Genomic DNA, 19474 nt, shown 5'->3' with positions numbered 1-19474 from the left:
TCAAACTGCCTAGACCAGCCTTTCCCAGCCTCCTAACATGTAGTAACCCTTGAAAAAACTTTTCGGGCCTCAGGGAAACATTGCTAATAATTGCTGTATCTACTGCTCACTGTACATTAGTGTAATGGGCAAGAAGAATGCTCCTTACATTTGTGTTAACTGTTAAAAATAACCTTCTTATAGATAGCTAAAGAGATAATTGTTAGTGGTTACTCAACTGAGAGGCACAGGTTGCTCACTGCCTTAGGAATTACCACCGCTGTTTCATCTGAGGGAAATCCTAAAAACATGACCTATTGGGGTGCCTTGAGGACTGAAGTTGAGAAACACTGGCTTAAGGAACCCCTAGCAGCATCTGGAGGAAACTTAGTTGAGAAAGGCTGTCCTAGCCCTTGTACACACGGTCGGAGAATCTGTCGGAATGAGTCTTATCGGACCGTGTCGTCAGATAATCCGACTGTGTGTGGTATGCATCGGACTGATTCCGTCCGAATCTCCGTCCGACCCAATTTTCCAACATGTTGGAAAGATTTCCCGACCAACTTGGCCGGACGGACCTAATCCAATCATGTGTAGAGTATTTTCATCGGACCAAGTGCCACGCATGCTCAGATCAAATTCCTACATCAAAGCTATTGGCTACTAGCCTGAATGTAGTCCCATCGTAACAAAATTACGTCATCACCTTCTGAAAGATCGGATTTTTCGCCAACTTGGCCCGACCGTGTGTATGCAACAGTTTCGGACACAATCCGTCGGACTAAATCCGACGGGCAAAATCCGACGGATTTGGTTGGCAAAATCTCCGACCGTGTGTACAGGGGCTCAGACTATGGCTATCTCTAGCACCAATGATTATCAAAGCTTCCCTCATCAATCAATGTAAAAACTTACATAGGAAGTGAAAATCCCATGGCCACTCTCCTACACAGCTGGCATGTACGGCATCCTTCCATGTTGCTCATTAGCAATGAGTGTCTTGCATATTCCACTTGCAAATCAGGGGTTTGAAGTGCAGCTTGGAGGCTATCAGTGCTGCTGGCCCTTCTTCATAGCATTTCTTTGGTTTTCAGTACAAGCTACCTGTATGTCACACTAGTGCACTAACATCTGGAGATGGGGGTAGTTTCTGTGTATGGCAATCAAAAGTTTAACAGCTTATTGGTTGGGTTTGAACTGGAGACTACCATTGGACAGCAGCAGGGAAGAATTGAAGACAGATACAGCAAGGCATTTTAAGAAGGCCCTCATACTTTTCTTGTGAGGGGTGTACTAAAAGCTGCAGTGCCAAAAGTGTCTACAGGTGCACTCACACTGGACACGGTTGAATTGAACGATGCCAACATTTGGTTGTCCTCTCTCCCAGGCGTTCTGAACTCTCACTGGGCTAAAGCAAGTGTTCCTGGGCACACTAACATCAACACCTCTGCCAACCAGACGGCAGTGATCTTCACTTCTGTGTTCAGTTATCTATAGAGAGTTCTGTGCTCTGGCACAGTTTGCGGTCACACTGAAGCAAATCCTATCAGATCACATGTAAACTGTTCCCAGGACCATCCCTTCCAAGGAGTCCCGGGCATTGTATGCCTAATGTTGTTCCCAGACACGGTTTGGAGCACTCAAACTACACAAACAAACTAGACCAAGGGGTGAACCATGCTCAGATAATTTGCCAATGGAAGTTCACCCTAAAATATATTTTCCTGTCTGCCTATACAAGTTTATATTAAGTACCTAAACTTGGATATCAGTCGTGCAGGGAATTCTGTAACTGCCATTAAACTGTACTTCTGCATTTTGTCCTTCACTAAACTATTAGCTTACAAATAAGGAGATGAACAGAATTAAATGTAGAACATAAATTTTATGGTACTATTGTTCAGTTCTACAATACAAGGACATTCTAAGAGGTAAACTCATTCTTGGAAACACATTTCCAAAAGCTAAACTCCAATTTAGGTACCGTCAATGGAAATTAAGGGAAATTAAGGACCAATGACAGTTATTGTATATACTGTTCTCTTTTGTCATAATCTCCCCTGCAAAACATTTTTCAGTGTCAAAAAAATGACAATTTGGATACAGTGGGGTTGATTTACTAAAGGCAAATAGGCTGTTTAATTTGCAAAGGAAGTTGCCCTTTGCAAGGATATTCTCCCCAGAACTTAGTGAATGTGGTAAAATGTTGCTTTGCAAAGAATACCTAATCACTTGCAAGGAACAAAAAAAAAAGCATTTTTGCTTGCAGATGATTGGATGATGGAAATCACTACGCTCTCAGAAAATACCCCTGCCAAGTGCAACCTCCGTTGCAAAGTGAATTGTTTATTTGACTTTAGTAAATAAACCTCTGTATCTGTAATCTAACATTTTATTTCTTCAGTTAACCAAGCTGTCTTTTCCATTTGTCCAGATGAAAGAACTGCTAGCTTCTGATGATGAAGAAGATAAACCTAAACAGGTAGAAAAGGGATATGTTCCAAAACTCACCGGTAAGTGATATAATTAAATTATACAAAAAAAATTAAAAATCTAAATTCACCTGATGTCATTCTAATGCCCCCTTGTGGTCTTACACAATGAATACACCAATGTTAAAGACATGCTTATTGGATACATAGGTGCATGAAAAAGAATGTAATTAAAGGTGCTTTAATAAATTATCAATGGGGTAGTATGGAAAATAATGTTTTGGGTTGGAGAGTATATTCCGTTATTGCATTTTTTTTAAAGGAAATATTACAAAAGTATGTGCTTTTGTTTCCAACCTTCTTCTTCTGAAAATGCCAGTGACCCAGCCATTTTACTGAATCTCTGATCAGGAAGTACAACAGTTCTTACTTCACTCTATATATACAGTGCTCAGCATAAATGAGTACACCCTTTTTGAAAAGCAAGATATGAATAAATATCTCAAAAAACAATTTCCATAATTTGACAAACTAAGTTTCATAAAACATGTGTTTAGCTCATGAAAGTAAGAAGTTTAAGATTAAAAAATCTTTAGTTTTACTTAAATTAGTTGATGCAAAAATGAATACACCCCACAACAAAAAACTACATCTAGTATTTTGTATGACCTCCGTGATTTGTAAGGACAGCACCAAGTCTTCTAGGCATGGAATGAACAAGTTGGCAACATATTGCAATATCTATCTTTTTCCATTCTTTAAGAGCATGGATGCTGGATGGAGAGTGATGCTCAATCTGTCTCTTCAGAAACTCCCCATAGGTGTTCGATTGGGTTCAGATCAGGAGACATACTTGGCCACTGAATGCACAATGATCAAGGGCAGTGATGGTAGCATCTTCTCTTTCAATATAGAGCAGTACATCTGTGAATTCATGATACCATCAATGAAATACAGCTCCCCGACACCAGCAGCACTCATGCAGCCCCACAGAAGGACACCGCCACATGGTGTAGGCACCATGCATTTTTCTTTGTACTCCTCCCCTTTGCAACGCCACAGTTTTGAAGCTATTAGTTCAAAAAACATTTATCTTGGTCTCATCACTCCAGAGTACAGAGTCCCAACAGTCTTTTCCAGCATGGGCCCTGGCAAATTCTGGGCGGGGTTTTTTTGTGCATTGTCTTTAGGAGAGGCTTCCTTCATGGACAACACCCACGTATGTCATTCCTCTGCCATGTACGCCATATTGTGTCACAGGACAAGCACCCTAGTTTGGCTTTCTACTTCTTTAGCTAACTGCAGTGAACTTACATTGCGATTTTCTTCAATACTTCTCATCAGAAGACACTTGTGTCGAGGTGTTAACTTCTGTGGATTGCCAGGATGTCTCTGTGAGATGGTTGCAGTACCAATTTTGTAAAATTTTTGTATCACTTTTACTACAGTATTTTCACTGATAAGTAAAATTTTGCTGATTTTCTTATAGCCTTCATCTTTCTTGTGTAAACAAAATTATTTTCTTTCTCAAACCATGTGACAATTCTCTTCCATGTGGTGCCATTGCTGACAGCAGAAAATGGGAAGGGGGGTTTCTTTTTGTTAAGTAACACCCTTTAATAATCAACTGTCCGCTGGACACCTGTTTATTGAATAATTAGACTCACCTGTAGTTGAATTCTTATTAATTAGAATTTTGTTGTCTAAAATTTAGCTTTGCTCCTAAGACTTTCATTGAGATGTATTAATGTCTGCAACGTGGTCCATGTGGTCTGAATTAGGAAAAATACTTTTCTGTGTGTGCAAATGAACAAATCTTGGTTGCAATCAATGTCCCGCATTTATGGGAGTATTTTATAGTATGGTGTCCCATTGAAAATGTTAATTCTGAAAGGAAAGTAAAGTTTTTTGACAAATTGTTGTGGTGTACTCATTTATCCTGAGCACTGTACATGCAGTGAGTCTACAAATCAAAAATCATTGAGGCAACAGGATCAATATGCCAGACAGACCACTAGTACTTTCATAAAGAAGTCATCAGTTCAAGCCCACATATTCTATTCATGACAGGTTATCTTTAATTAAAGGCTCATGAGAAAGAATATAGAAGCAGTAGCTTCATGTTCATTGAGCAATAGTACCTCTGGCTCCTAGAGATGCTCTTGCCTGGCATCCTCTATTTAAAGCATATGCTTTGCCAAAATGTATTTATCTATTTTTAGAGCAGGGAAAGAGAAGAACTCTTGTGGGTTTTTTTCTGCTATCTGGGGCTACGTTATGAAGATTTTACCTCACCTACTGTCCTTGCGAGGATAAAACTCCAACATGGACAAGAATGGAAATAAAAGTTGGTGGGGTTCTAGCTTTTGCCTATTCTACTACAAAAAGTATTGGTTGTACAAATACTTTAAGTGGTATGCAATAGTGGTGTTCATGGAAACTGGAGCTTGTACGCGTTTGTGACTCCTAACCCAATCAGCCCTTTCTGTTCAGGTACAGTTAAAGGGAAATTTGCAGAGATGGAGAAGCAAAGACAAGATGAGGAAAGGAAAAGAATGGAGGAAGAGAGAAAAAGGAGGCTTGAACAAGACTTAAAGGAGAAAAGAAAGATTCAGCGTGAACTGGCCAAGAGAGCCGAACAGGTATGACTCAAATACTCAAACATGCACTTGATCAAAGTGCTGACAGCAGTTCACGGATAACAACATGCAGAATGTGTTGCTATGCCTTTGGTCCTAGTTCTTCTGTACCACACATACTATAGACTGAATTCATGGGTTACCTGCTGCAATATAGATACAGAAAATTCCTATATTAAGCCTTAGCTAGAACTAACCATCTAATTGTTTATAAATGAAGTCTGCAGCTGACATTTAGTATTTTTAGGCATGTTTTGCAGCTTGCAACAATGCATGTTTAACACTGCTCAAAGGTGGTAAAGAGACAAGGAAGATGACTGTCAAGAGTGTACAAGTATGCTTGTTAGTCGACATAGTCATCGAGAAAAAATGTTTATCCAAGTGGCAGCCAGCACAAAAGTTCTTACTCTAAGCTTTCATGTGCAGATAAGCATAATTAAAGATACAGCGTTCTATATTTCTTGCTCCTTTGATTTTTTTTTGTGCACATGTTTACACGCTACAGTGACACTTACTGGAGTGCTTTTCTAATAAAAGGATGAAAAAAACAGAACTAAAAACAATTGTAGAACCTTGGCCATTTTTTGTTTACTTTTTTTTTTTTAGCTATAAGCTTACAGATCTGTATTTTCAATTTCAGGAGTTGTTTTAAATTTAGAATTTTTTTTAACAGAATTACATTCTTTCCAGTGCACCTGAGATCTTGAGCTGTTCAGAAGAGATTATTTTTGAGGAAGAAAAAACATTTTTTTAATTTTGTATAAGATAAGCAGAAGGGTTTGACACTTTAAAATTCTCATTTGATAGATTGAGGACATTAACTGTGCGGAAAGTGACTCGGACATGGAGGTAAAAAGATAATATTTATTCAATTAAAAAACCCTTTCTTCCTTTGCTACTCTTCCTATTTTTCCACTTTTCTCCACTAACACTTACTGGATAAGGAAATAGCCTGCTTTTAAACTCACAAGGTAATGTACTGGTGAAAATGTCTACAATTTAATTTTAACCACTTTAGGACCGGGCCTCTTTTTTTAGATGTGTTGTTTACAAGTTAAAAAACATTTTTTTTTGCTAGAAAATTACTTAGAACCCCCAAACATTATACTTTTTTTTAACACCCTAGAGAATAAAATGGAGGTTGTTGCAATACTTTCTGTATTTGCGCAGCGCTCTTACAAGTGCACTTTTTTTGAAAAAATACACTTTTGTGAATTCAAAAATAAGACAACAGTAAAGTTAGCCCAATTTTATAATTCTGATAAAGTTAGGCCAAGTAAATTGATACTCAACATGTCACGCTTCAAAATTGCACCTGCTTGTGGAATGGCGACAAACTTTTACCCTTAAAAATCTCCATAGGCGACATTTAAAAAATTCTAGAGGTTGCATGTTTTGCGTTACAGAGGAGGTCTAGGGCTAGAATCATTGCTCTCACTCTACCGATCCCAGCGATACCTCACATGTGTGGTTTGAACACTGTTTTCATATGCGGGTGCTACTCATGTATGCGTTCGCTTCTGTATGCGAGCTCGGCGGAACAGGGCGTGTTTAAAAAAAAAATTCTTATTTATTTTACTTTTTATTTTTACACTGTTTTTAAAAAAGATGAATAATTATGTCACTTGATCGCCCCATTACTAGTAAAAAAATTTATAAAAAATATCCCGCAGTTTGAAGATATAATTGTTGCGCCAACCAATCAATATACGGTTATTGGAATTTTTTTAACCAAAAATATGAATACATATGGGCCTAAATTAATGAAGTTCGATTTTTATTTTTTATTTTGTTTATTGGATATGCTTTATAGCAGAAAGTAAAAAAAAAATATTTTTTCAAAACTAAGTCTTATAAAAAAAAAAAAAAAAACAGAGGTGATCAAATACCACTAAAAGAGAGCTCTATTTGTGAGAAAAAAGAACATTAATTTAACTTGGGTACAGTTTTGCACGACCACTGAATTGTCAGTTAAAGTAACGCAGTGCCGTATCGCAAAAAATGGCCTAGTCGGGAAAGGAGTTAAATCTTCAGAAGGTCAAGTGGTTATACAAGTTAAAAGTATGAAAGTTCCTCATATTTTTTCAGTATCAAATTAGTCTACCAAAAGGAGTGATGAAATCAGGTCAAATGACACATCTGCAAGATTTATACCTGCCGTTACTGTTCCTTGATGAAGATGCTCTGACAACAAGGTCATCCTGTGTTCCATAATAACTCTTCCTGTATCATATAAACTTACATTCTTTTGTTTTCAGAGTTGAATTTGTCAACTTAGACACACAGGTTTCCTCTTAGCAAAAACAGTGGTTTTAAAACAAATCCACTAACCAAGAAGAATGTTTATTTCAAACAGGAAGGAAATGAAGAAGTTGAAGTTGCGGTCACGCCAGAAAAGGCAGTTAGATCTCCTGGAAAAATAAATATTCATTTTGAAGATTTGGAAAAAGAGAGGGAAGAGGAAGAAAAGAACAGACGTGAAGAAGAAAAAAAGAGAAGATATGATGAACATAGGAGGTCATTCAGAGAAGCAAAGAGACGTTCCTCTGCTATGGTAATGGTTAGATATACTGGAAGTGTTATAGCTTTTGTCAATTGATAAGACCAGAAAACTGGGTTTAAACTGAGAGGATCACATCTACATAGAGGTCATATCATTCTAGCCACATGTTGTAGGCAGGAATTCCAAAGTCACAAGAAGAGAAATGTCTCATGTGTTTAAGTTGGTTTACTTGATGGTAACACACGACCATGGTTTTATGGTATTTGTGGTTGCTTCAATACTTTTGTTAGCAGTCAATATTTCAACTTCGAAAAAAAATTCCCAACTTATGAGAGCACATCTTATTTTCTAAGGATGATACAGAAACCCAAGACAAGAAGAGCAAAGAACAAACGACACCTGGAAAACTCAAATTAACATTTGAGGAGATAGAAAAACAAAGGCAGGAACAGCAGAGAAAGCTAGCAGAAGAAGAGGCTCGTCTACGGTTAGAGGAAGAGAGACGGGCATTTGAAGAAGCAAGGCAATATGCGGTAAAGAAAATGGAATTGTTTTAGTCTTCGGATTCTTGATTTATTAGAAGGTTTTTGTTTACAAATGATTTTTTGGGTACGTTTTAAGCATATAAGAGAAGATCATTTCTCATCTTCCAAGCTTAGAGCTATCTACCTAAATACACTGCCCACATTCCCTCAATCTTTTGACCTTTTTTACCTCTACCCCACGATAGTTGCTTGGGATGTGTTTCCAGAGGTACAGCTCCTTAGCCTTGATAATAGGCATGTTAAATTTTTGTCTCTTCTCAGTTAGATGAAAGGGTAATTATCTGTAATATTTAGTTTTGTAGACATTTTGATTTCCTTTGGGTCTTCAACTTTCCATGTAATAATCTGAAATGTTGCTGTGAACCTAAACAAGAAATATCTTTTGCTACAAAATGAGGACAACATAACGTTCTAGCATCTGTTTTCCAAAGGTCAATGACGAAGACGAAGAACAAGTCAACACACACAAAGATGAACTCCGTCCAGGAAAACTGAAGTTGAGTTTTGAGGAGTTAGAGAGACAGAGAAAGGAGGAGGAGAGGATAAGAGCAGAGGAGGAGGCAAGAAGGAGGATGGAAGAAGAAAAGAGAGCATTTGCAGAAGCAAGGAAAAGCATGGTAGAGTAGAAAAATATTTTTTAAACTATGATGGGGTAAAAGAAGGCTCGTCAACGTGACAGAAATTAATTTTTTCAAAGCTAGTTCCAACAGTTCTCCAATATGGCCAACAAATGCATTTTACAAAGTTAATGTGCCTTCTATTATCGTTGTATTTAGTAGTTGGAAGAACGCAGCAGGTGAGCTTGAGGCAAGGAGCTTGGCTTTAACTAGAAGTTTTTACACGCTCTTCTAAACAAACTACATTTAGTCAACTCAATTTAACAAAAAATGAAAGCATTCTGATATATTTACCTGCAGAATGCTGCTGCAGTTCTTAGCTTCTTGCTATAATTATATAAAATGGCTGCTGCAACGATTATTTGTCAATCACTTTCCTACTGTATTTCAGTGCATCATTAATTTGGGGCGCTTTTTGGTACTTGCATTTAATAGATGGCTTTTTCAAATAATGCCAGCTTGCAAATTACTTATGCACTTTAACTTGCTTTCCTTTTTAAAAAATAAATGCATAAGATAAATCATTTGCTGTTTGGCTGCCTGGGGTTAAAACTAATTTTGAAATCTTGCTGCTTTTTTTTAAAAGCTGAACTGCAGGCAAACAGCTTCATATACAGATATAATAAATAAATATAAATATATATATATATATATATATATATATATATATATATATATATATATATATATATTACACGCACTATATTACCAAAAGTATTGTGACACCTGCCTTTATAGACACACACACACACACACACACACGTTTTAATGGCATCCCAGTCTTGGTCCGTAGCCCTCAATATTGAGTTGGCTCACCCTTTGCACCTATAACAGCTTCAACTCTTCTGGGAAGGCTGTCCACAAGGTTTAGGAGTGTGTCTATGGGAATGTTTGACCATTCTTCCAAAAGCGCATATATGAGGTCAGGCACTGATGGTGGAGAGAAGGCCTGGCTTGCAGTCTGCTCTCTAATTCATCCCAAAGGTATTCTATCAGGTTGAGATCAGGACTCTGTGCAGGCCAGTCAATTTCCTTCACCCCAAAACTCGCTCATCCATATCTTTATGGACCTTGCTTTGTGCACTGGTGGGCAGTCATGTTGGAACAGGAAGGGGCCATCCCCAACTGTTCCCACAAAGTTGGGAGCATGAAATTGTCCAAAATGTCTTGGTATGCTGACACCTTAGGAGTTCCCTTCACTGGAACAAAGGGGCTGAACCCAACCCTTGAAAAACAACCCCACACCATAATCCCCTCTCCACCAAATGATTTGGCCCAGTGCATAAAGCAAGGTCCATAAAGACATGGATGTGCGAGTTTGGGGTAGAGGAACTTGAACAAAGTCCTGAACTCAACCCGATAAGAGCACCTTTGGGATGAATTAGAGCGCAGACTGCGAGCCAGACCTTCTCTGCAACATCAGTGCCTGACCTAAAAAATGCGCCTCTGGAAGAATGGTCAAACATTCCCAAAGACACACTCCTAAACCTTGTGGACAGCCTTCCCAGAAGAGTTGAAGTTGTTATAGTTGCAAAGGGTGGGCCAACTCAATATTGAACCCTACGGACTATGACTGGGATGCCAATAAAGTTCATGTGCGTGTGAAGCCAGGCATACTTTTGGTAATATTGTGTGTGTGCAATTATATATATATATATACACACACACATACATACATACAGTGCCTTGAAAAAGTATTCATACCCTTTGAAATTTTACACATTTTGTCACGTTACAACCAAAAATGTAAATGTATTTGGTGGAATCTTATGTGATAGACCAACACAAAGTGGCACATAATTGTGAAGTGATAGCAAAATGATAAATGGTTTTCAAAATGTTTTACAAATAAATATGTGAAAAGTGCGGCGTGCATTTGTATTCAGCCCCCTTTACTCTGATACCCCTAACTAAAATCTAGTGGAACCAGTTATCTCTAGAAGTCACCTAATTAGTGAGTCCACCTGTGTGTAATTTAATCTCAGTATAAATACAGCTGTTCTGTGAAGCCTTCAAAGGTTTGTTAAAGAACCTTAGTGAACAAACAGCATTATGAAGGACCAGAAACACACCAGACAGGTCAGGGATAAAGCTTTGGAGAAGTTTAAAGCAGGGTTAGATTATAAAAAAAATCCCAAGCTTTGAACATCTCACGGAGCACTGTTCAATCCATCATCCAAAAATAGAAAGAGTATGGCACAACTGAAAACCTACCAAGACATGACCATCCACCTAAACTGACAGGCCGGGCAAGGAGAGCATTCATCAGAGAAGCAGCCAAGAGTCCCATCTTAACTTTGGAGGGGCTGCAGAGATCCACAGCTCAGATGGGAGAATCTGTCCACAGGTCAACTATTAGTCGTGCACTCCACAAATCTGGCCTTTATAGAAGAGTAGCAAGAAGAAAGCCATAAGTCTCTTTTACAATTTGCGTGAAGCCATGTGAGGGACACAGCAAACATGTGGAAGAATGTGCTCTGGTCAGATGAGACCAAAATTTAACTTTTTGACCTAAAAGCTAAACTCTATGTGTGGCGAAAAACTAACACTGCACATCACCCTGAACACACAATCCTCACCGTGAAATATGGTGGTGGCAGCATCATGATGTGGGAATGCTTTTCTTCAGCAGGGACAGGGAAGCTGGTCAGAGTTGATGGGAAGATGGATGGAGCCAAATACAGGGCAATCTTAAGCCGCGTACACACGGGCAGATTGTCTGTCCAACTTAGTCCGCTGAACCGTGTTTCAGCGGACAATCCGCTCGTGTGTGGGCTTCAGCGGACTGTCTGACGAACAAAGTCTTACGGAATTTCCGTACCGTATATACTCGAGTATAGGCCGACCCGAATATAAGCCGAGGCCCCCAATTTACCCCCAAAAAAACTGGCAAACTTATTGACTCGTGTATAAGCCGAGGGTAAGACATGCCTGTCCATCCCTGTGTGTGTGTCCGTCCATCCCTGTGTGTCCGTCCATCCCTGTGTGTCCGTCCATCCCTGTGTGTCCGTCCATCCATCCCTGTGTGTGTGTGTCTCCATCCATCCATCCATCCCTGTGTGTGTGTGTGTGTGTGTGTGTGTGTGTGTGTGTGTGTGTGTGTGTGTGTGTGTGTGTGTCCAGCCTACCTGTGTCCTGAGCCTTTGTCCCGAGCCTCCGTCCCGTGCCGAGCCTCCTTGCCTCCGTGCCTCGCCGCCGTGCCTCGCCGCCATGCCTTGCCTCCGGTCCCGTCCCGTCCCGTCCCGTGCCGTGCCGTCCTGTGCCTTGCCTCCGTCCCGTGCCCTCTTCGTTCGTCGGCGGCCATTGTAAAATTCAAAAGCTGCGCCGCCGCCTTCGCCTGTGATAGGCGGAACACTGAATTTCCCAGCAGCCTGTGTTCCGCCTATCACAGACGTCGTATCATCCTCGTCCGTAGTACGAGGATGATACGAAGTCCGTGATAGGCGGAACACAGGCTGCTGGGAAATTCAGTGTTCCGCCTATCACAGGCGAAGGGGGAGCCGGAGGCGCGGCTTTTGAATCAGAATGGCCGCTGTCTGTCTGCTCGACACGCTGATCGAGCGGGCAGACAGCGATGACTCGAGTATAAGCCGAGGGGGGCACTTTCAGCCTCAAAAAAGAGGCTGAAAATCTCGGCTTATACTCGAGTATATACGGTAATTTTGTCCGTTCAAACTTGGTTTTGTCCGTCCAAACTTGGTTTCAGCGGACAGTCCGCTCGTGTGTAGGCAAGTTGGACGGACTAAGTATGGCGCATGCTCAGAAAGGATTTACACGCCCGAAGGTTGCATTGCAGTGTATAGGACGCCGTTTTTCTAGTCCCGTCGTACGTGCTGTACACGTCATCACGCACGCTTTCAGCGGACTGTCTGCTCATCGTGTGTGGTCAAGTCCGTTCATTCAAATTTTGAGCGGACTGTCTGTCGGATTGTCTGACGAACTTAGTTGGGCAGACAATCCGCCCGTGTGTACGCGGCCTTAGAAGAAAACCTGTTAGAGTCTGCAAAAGACTTGAGACTGGGGCGGAGGTTCACCTTCCAGCAAGACAACTACCCTAAACATACATCAGAGCTACAATGGAATGGTTTAGATCAGAGCATATTCATGTGTTAGATTGGCCCAAAGTCCAGACCTAAATCTAATTGAGAATCTGTGGCAGGACTTGAAAATTGCTGTTCACAGACACTCTCAATTCAATCTGACAGAGCTTGAGCTATTTTGCAAAGAAGAATGGGCAAAAATGTCACTCTCTAGATGTGCAAAGCTGGTAGAGACATCCCCAAAAAGACTTGCAGCTGTAATTGCAGAGAAAGGCAGTTCTACAAAGTATTGACTCAGGGGGGGCTGAATAGAAATGTACACCACACTTTCACATATTTATTTGTAAATACATTCTGAAAACCATTTATCATTTTTCTTCCACTTCACAATTAGGTGCCACTTTGTGTAGGTCTATCACATAAAATCCCAATAAAATACATTTACGTCTTTGGTTGTAACATGACAAAATATGGAAAATTTTAAGTGTTATGAATACCTTTTCAAGGCACCTTGTTGGCACATGAGCACTACAGCACAACTGACTTCTTGTGCTGCTGCCCTTTCTTTCTGAACTCTGCTATGCAGATACTAAGATATAAATTAATTAAGTATTTACACCAATTTCTTTTAAAACATACACTTAAAACAGAAGTCTAATTGTTTTTTATTTACTTAAATGCCCAGTGCCTGATAAAATAAAAAAAGGCAGCATTGCTAAAAAAAAAGCTCACCTCGAGACCACATATGTGCCCTGCAGTACTTCCCCACTATAAATCCTCAAAACTCTTAGGTTGTCTGCCTACTTCCTGTGAGCCCAGGCTGTCATCACATTACTCCTGGACTGAGCTCTGCTGAGTCTAGATAGAAGGACTGTTCCCCTACATCAAAAAAGAGGAAAGACCTGTGACATCAGACTGGCTAGTTCAGCTCTATGTAAGCCCAATGTCAATATTTTGAGATGGCCAGGAAGTTGCTCAGTTTAACACGAGTTGGGAAGCTTCTTGTAATAGTTTTTAAAATGTTTGGGAAAGTAAATATGTTGCATTTACAGGCTTCCAATGAGGAGGAGGATGAAAAATTCAGACTGGAAGATACAAAGGAGTACAGCCAACCTGGCAAACTGAAACTAGGTTTTGAAGAACTGGAAAAGCAAAGAAGAGAAGAGGAGCACAGGAGAGCAGAAGAGGAAGCCCGGAGGAGACTGGAAGACGAGAGGAAGCAGTTTGCAGAGGCAAGGAAAAACATGGTATGTCTTCAACTAAAACAGCCTTAGAGATTGTGGGTATAAGGTACTCTTGCTCTCTTGGATGTGCATGCATAAACTATTACAAAATGCTCCATAAAATGAAAAGTTTTTTTTTTTTTTTTTACACTATTCAAAAACAGGTAAACTCTTGAAGCTGTGACAAAAAAAAGTCAGGCAAAGGGCTAGTGTCCAGTATTGGCTGTGGTCCTCTAAGGCTGCACTTTCCCCATTACTGACTATCAAGCCTTATTCTACACTGGGGTTGATTTACTAAAACTAGAGAGTGCAAAATCTGGTGTGGCTCTGCGTAGAAACCATCAATCAGCTTATAGGTTTTATTATGAAAACTTAAAGTGGTTGTAAACCCTTACAACCAACTTTGACCTACAGGTAAGCCTAGATTAAGGCTTACCTGTAGGTCCAAGAAATATCTCCTAAACCTACACGGTTTAGGAGATATTTGGCGAAAGACAGGCCCCGCTGTCTACAGCGCATGCGGCGGGCAGTCGCACCACGGTCAACGGCGATATGCCGCGAGTGACGCGCTCCCGTGCGCATGCGCGGGAGTGACATCATCGCGGCTTCGCCGAATGACAGCAGCGGAGGAGCGAGACCCACCGAGAAGATGGATGCGCCGGACTACAGGGGACAGCGGTGACTTCGCTGGCTCCTGTGTCAGGTAAGTGACAGATAATGGACTACTATGCGATGCATAGCAGTCCATTATGTTTTACCTTTGCAGGGAATGAAAGAGGAAGTAAACTCATCAGGGTTTAGTTCCTCTTTAATTGAACAAGCTGAAGTTAGAAGCTGATTGTCTACCATGCACTGCTGCACCAGGTTTTACACTCAACCCCATTGTGTTTGGCAGTGGCAATCTTGGTAGAAGCAAGGCTTTTCTTTCTCATATCAGAGCCTCTAGCAGGGAGAACGGGGAGGGAGCAGCACATCTTAAAATCATCTAAAACTAGCAGACCAATATAGCAGCGCTTTAGTTTTATGCTGCAGTTATACAGCTATTAGATTGTAGGCACAAGAGAAACTGCACTGCTAATTTTCATGAGGGATTCAAGACCAAAAGGTACATTTTTCAGGAAGCGGCTAAGAAACAATTAACACTTCTCGATGTTCCCTGTAACATAGCAAACCATGCACCCATTTGAAAAAGTCATGCACAAAACAAACTTGGCAGGTGTTTAATAGACTAAGCATAAAAATCTAAATAAGTGTGTATTGATTGGTTTGCATGAAAGTTATAGCGTCTAGAATCTATGTGATTTATGCTGCCATTTTTAGTTATTTTAATTTTTATACTAGTAAATGCAGTGATCATCGACTTATAGTGGAACATGGCGCAAATTGACACTAACTGACACTGTGGGAACTGCAACCGACATCACCTGTAACATTATTACAGTGATCAGTGCTAATAATATGCACTGTCACTGTAATAATGACACTGGGCAGGAAGAGGTTAACATCTAGGGCAATCAAGGTGTTAACTATGTGCCCAACAAGTGTTTATGTGTGTTGCTTTTACTGTGGATCTAGTTGTTTGAAAGAACAACTAGATCCCCTGTCATGGAACACATTTCTGTGTTGTTTACACTCACAGAGCTGTGTTCTGTGAAGCCCAGAGCCGATCGATGGGTGCCCTTAGTCAATCACTGGCAGGGACCCAGTGATCTGCATGTGTTGTGACAAACTACTTCACAGCTGGGCAGGCGCACCCCCTACCGGGAAATGCAGAATCACGTATATATATATATATATATATATATATATATATGTGATTCTGCACAGCCAGCCTGTCGCAGTAAATGTACATTGTGTGGTCGGCAAGTGGTTAAAAAGATGGATGCATGTAGCTGTTGTGGATGTTCACTTTGTATTTACTCCTCAGTACATATGGTTGCCGTGCACATCAAGCTTAACCAGAGACCATTTCGACTAGGTATGGCAAACTAGCATTTTTTGGGCCACTTGCAACCCTCCCTGAACTGAACCTCAAGTTCATAATTGGGGTGCTGGCAATTGCCCTGAGGAGGCATCAGCGCATTTAGCTTCATTCCTTGCTTATGCAACAGGTAGCCAAAGCAGTTTTAAATGTTATTCATACTGTGCAATCATGTGTGAATGTGTTGCTGTGGGACACACTGTATAGCGTTGTACAAAAATGTAACATGCATCATTTTAGCACAGTGCATAGGTGTGAATAACACTAATTGAAGGCAATGTTATTTCCCTTGCTATTGTGTTGTGGTTCTTTGGCAAAGCCAGCCAAGGACAGAGAAGAACCATGCAGCAACATTACACTGTGCTAAATTGTTAAAAAAATAACTATTTCCAGAAGCCAGGCAATAGCAGCCTTGACTGTAATCCCTTTACTCATTAGACAGGGTCTTCTATCATGTAGGAAGGCCAAACAAATGAATGTTATTTGTTGTTCCCATCAGGAGCCAGATGAAGATGACCTGCCTCTCAGTAAGACCACATCTCAGGAGACACTTGCACCAGGTAAACTGGATATAAACTTTGAGGAACGTCTCAAACAGAAAAAGGATGAAGAGAAAAGATTAAAAGAAGAGGAAAAAAAACAAAAGCTGGAACAAGAAAAACACGAGTTTGCTCAGTTACGACAGGAGATGGGAGAGGTACACTGCTTCTAAACTATTAGCCCTAACTGTAATTACCACCATGAAGGCTTTTACCTTTGCTCCCGTATTGAGATGAGGCCTCATACAGTCCACAGGACAACATCAAACACCATTGAAAATATAACTATGGCCTACCATTTAACAATATATGCTGCAGTAGACAAAGTGGAATCCAAGGCATCACCTAACTAATCCTAAAGCCGCGTACACACGGGCGGACTGTCTGGCCAACTTAGTCCGTCAGACAATCCGACGGACAGTCCGTCCTACTTTCGAATGAACGGACTTGACCACACACGATGAACAAACAGTCCGTTGAAAGCTTGCGCGATGACGTGTACAGCACGTACGACGGGACTAGAAATAGGACGTCCAATACACAGCAATGCAACCTTTCGCCGTGTAAATCCTTTCTGAGCATGCGCCATACTTAGTCCGTCCAACTAGCCTACTCACGAGCGGAGTGTCCGCTGAAACCAAAGTTGGACGGACAATATTACGGAAATTCCGAAATACTTAGTCCGCCAGACTGCACGCCGAAAAAGTCCGCTGAAGCCCACACACGAGCGGACTGTCCGCTGAAATGTGTTTCGGCGGACTAAGTTGGACAGACAGTCCGCCCGTGTGTACGCGGCTTAAGGCTTCCCGTACACAGGACATTGACAGTTAGTAACTTGACAGCTAGTAACCCGACGTATAAAAATGTCAGTTTTGCCACTTTTACATGCCGCGTTTAGTGGCGTTCATGAGATCAGATCGCTTAAAATCGTATTTTCCATATTGCCAATGGTGGGAAATGTTTCTCCATTAAAAAGGGCCTATAAATGAAAACGCTTATAAACACGGTTTAAAGTGTTTAGACTCGTTTACATGCTGTTACAAGCATTTGGCGTTTCAAATGGCAATAAAATACCGTCCTGAACGCAATTTTTGCTTTTAAAAAATGCCACTAAACTCAACCGACTCTAAACAACTCAGTGCACATGGACAGATAAGATAACATAGAGGAGAGTTCAGGAGCTGCTGAAATAAATGCCCAACTGCTAACATCCGTTTATCAGCAGCACTGTACATGAGGTCTAACAATGTCCCCCCCCCCAACACCTATACTGACTTACCTGTGTAAGAAAAAATAAGAAAAATTTGTATATTTACCTATTTTCTGGCCACTTCAGTGTGTTTACATGATCTCCCATGTGTAGCAGCGGCAAAATGGCAGTACAACAAACTGGAAGCAATCTTCTTCTATTGCAAAATGTAGAATGTCCACAGATGCCAAGTATTCTCCTCTCAGAGAAGCAATAACTAACTTTGCAGATTTAAATGTGAAATGTTGGAAATTAAAGGTATTCGGTTAAAGTATTTTAGGTCCAGGATTAGAGGTCGACCGATATGGGTCTTTCTCTGGCCGATGCCGATATTTAGAAATCATGGCAGCCGATGGCCGATATATGATGCCGATTTTTTTGGGCCGATTTGTTAGGCCGATTTTTTTTATTTTATTTTCCTTTTTTTTTTATCCCCCTTCATCTCATAAAATCTAACAGACACCTTTCCCACTGGGGCGTTTTTCAGGCGCTTTTGGACTAAAAATAGCGCCTGTAAAACGGCTCCCCTGCAGTCTGTGTGAAAGCCCGAGTGCTTTCACACTGAGGCGATGCGCTGGCTGGAAGTAAAAAAAAAGTCCTGCAAGCAGCACGTTTGGAGTGGTGTATACCGCTTCTCCACCACTCCTGCCCATTGATATTAATGGGCACCACTGCCGAAGCGCATGTAATGTGATTTGGCAGCGGTGCTTCACGGGCGCATTTAACCACTTCCTCGGCCGCTAGCTGGGGTATATGCGCCCCACTATCAGCCGAATAGCACCACTAAAATGATGGTAAAGCGCCGCTAAACTAGCAGCATTTTATCATCAACGCCTGCCCGCTCCAGTGTGAAAGCAGCCTTAATAAGTGATACAGAAAATTTCTTACAATTAAACATTTATTAAACAAAACAAACCTCCAATCAGTTTACTTGTATGTATGATTTACAAAAAAAAAAAAACTATATATTAAATAAAAACAGGTAGTCAAAACTTTTGGACGAAAAAAAAAATGGGCTAACTTTACTGTTTTAGTTTTATTTATTTTTTAAAATCATTAGTGTATTTTTTTCCCCCAAAAATTGTATTTGAAAGACCGCTGCGCATTGCAATATTGCAACAAACGCTATTTTATTCCCTAGGATCTCTGCTAAAAAATATATATAATTTTTGGGGGGTCTAAGTGATTTTCTGGCAGAAAATACAGGATTTTTACTTGTAAGCAACAAGTGTCAGAGAAGATTTAGTCTTTAAATGGTTAAACTGAGAACTCTACACACTGAGTTCAGATCATTCATTCAAGTGTAAACATTGTATCTCTTTACTCTTTTCTTGGCAGACTGCCCAGAGAGGAGGAGTCACTTCTATGAAGACTCAGGCAACTTGCACTGACTTCAATTACAGAAGTCATTTGCAAGTCTTTCTGTAGTTCTAAATCAGCCTTTTTATTATCAGCACAATCGGCCAATGCCGATTAATTAAAAAACGTCAAATATCGGCCGATATATCGGTCGACCTCTATCCAGGATAGTGCAAATGTCTGTTGGGTTTTAGTACCGTGAACAGGTTTAAATATATTCTCCGAACCAGTCCACTATAGCAGGGGTCCCCAACTCCCAGGCTGCGGACCAGTACCGGTCTGTGGCCTGTTAGAAACTGGAGGAGGTGAGCAGAGCAGCTTGATGTTTAATTTACAGCCACTTGCTGCCATAGAGGAGGGCAGGAGAC

General features: G+C 40.7%; 2 protein-coding genes across 12 annotated transcripts in view; one reads left to right on the top strand and one right to left on the bottom strand.

Moving 5' to 3' along the window:
* Window positions 1-19474, bottom strand: part of FUBP1 (far upstream element binding protein 1) — a 114576-nt gene that overhangs the window by 45777 nt on the left and 49325 nt on the right. The window lies entirely within an intron of this gene.
* NEXN (nexilin F-actin binding protein) overlaps window positions 1-19474 on the top strand; it is a 77381-nt gene that overhangs the window by 41723 nt on the left and 16184 nt on the right. For 4 of the 7 annotated variants that reach the window (XM_077450404.1, XM_077450409.1, XM_077450405.1 and 1 more), the window contains 8 exons: window positions 2414-2492; window positions 4905-5053; window positions 5858-5899; window positions 7407-7604; window positions 7907-8086; window positions 8530-8715; window positions 13808-14002; window positions 16459-16656. In XM_077450404.1, the coding sequence (XP_077306530.1) occupies window positions 2414-2492; window positions 4905-5053; window positions 5858-5899; window positions 7407-7604; window positions 7907-8086; window positions 8530-8715; window positions 13808-14002; window positions 16459-16656 (1227 nt within the window). The remainder of the gene's footprint in view (window positions 1-2413; window positions 2493-4904; window positions 5054-5857; window positions 5900-7406; window positions 7605-7906; window positions 8087-8529; window positions 8716-13807; window positions 14003-16458; window positions 16657-19474) is intronic. The other 3 variants (XM_077450406.1, XM_077450410.1, XM_077450411.1) reach the window with 3 other exon arrangements.

The sequence above is a fragment of the Lithobates pipiens genome, unplaced genomic scaffold (assembly GCF_037356315.1).
Source record: "Lithobates pipiens isolate NorthernLeopardFrog02 unplaced genomic scaffold, aLitPip1_a1.2 Scaffold_23, whole genome shotgun sequence".
NCBI lineage: Eukaryota > Metazoa > Chordata > Amphibia > Anura > Ranidae > Lithobates > Lithobates pipiens.
Note: the sequence above shows the minus strand (reverse complement) of the source record. Positions and strands in the feature narration are given on the sequence as shown.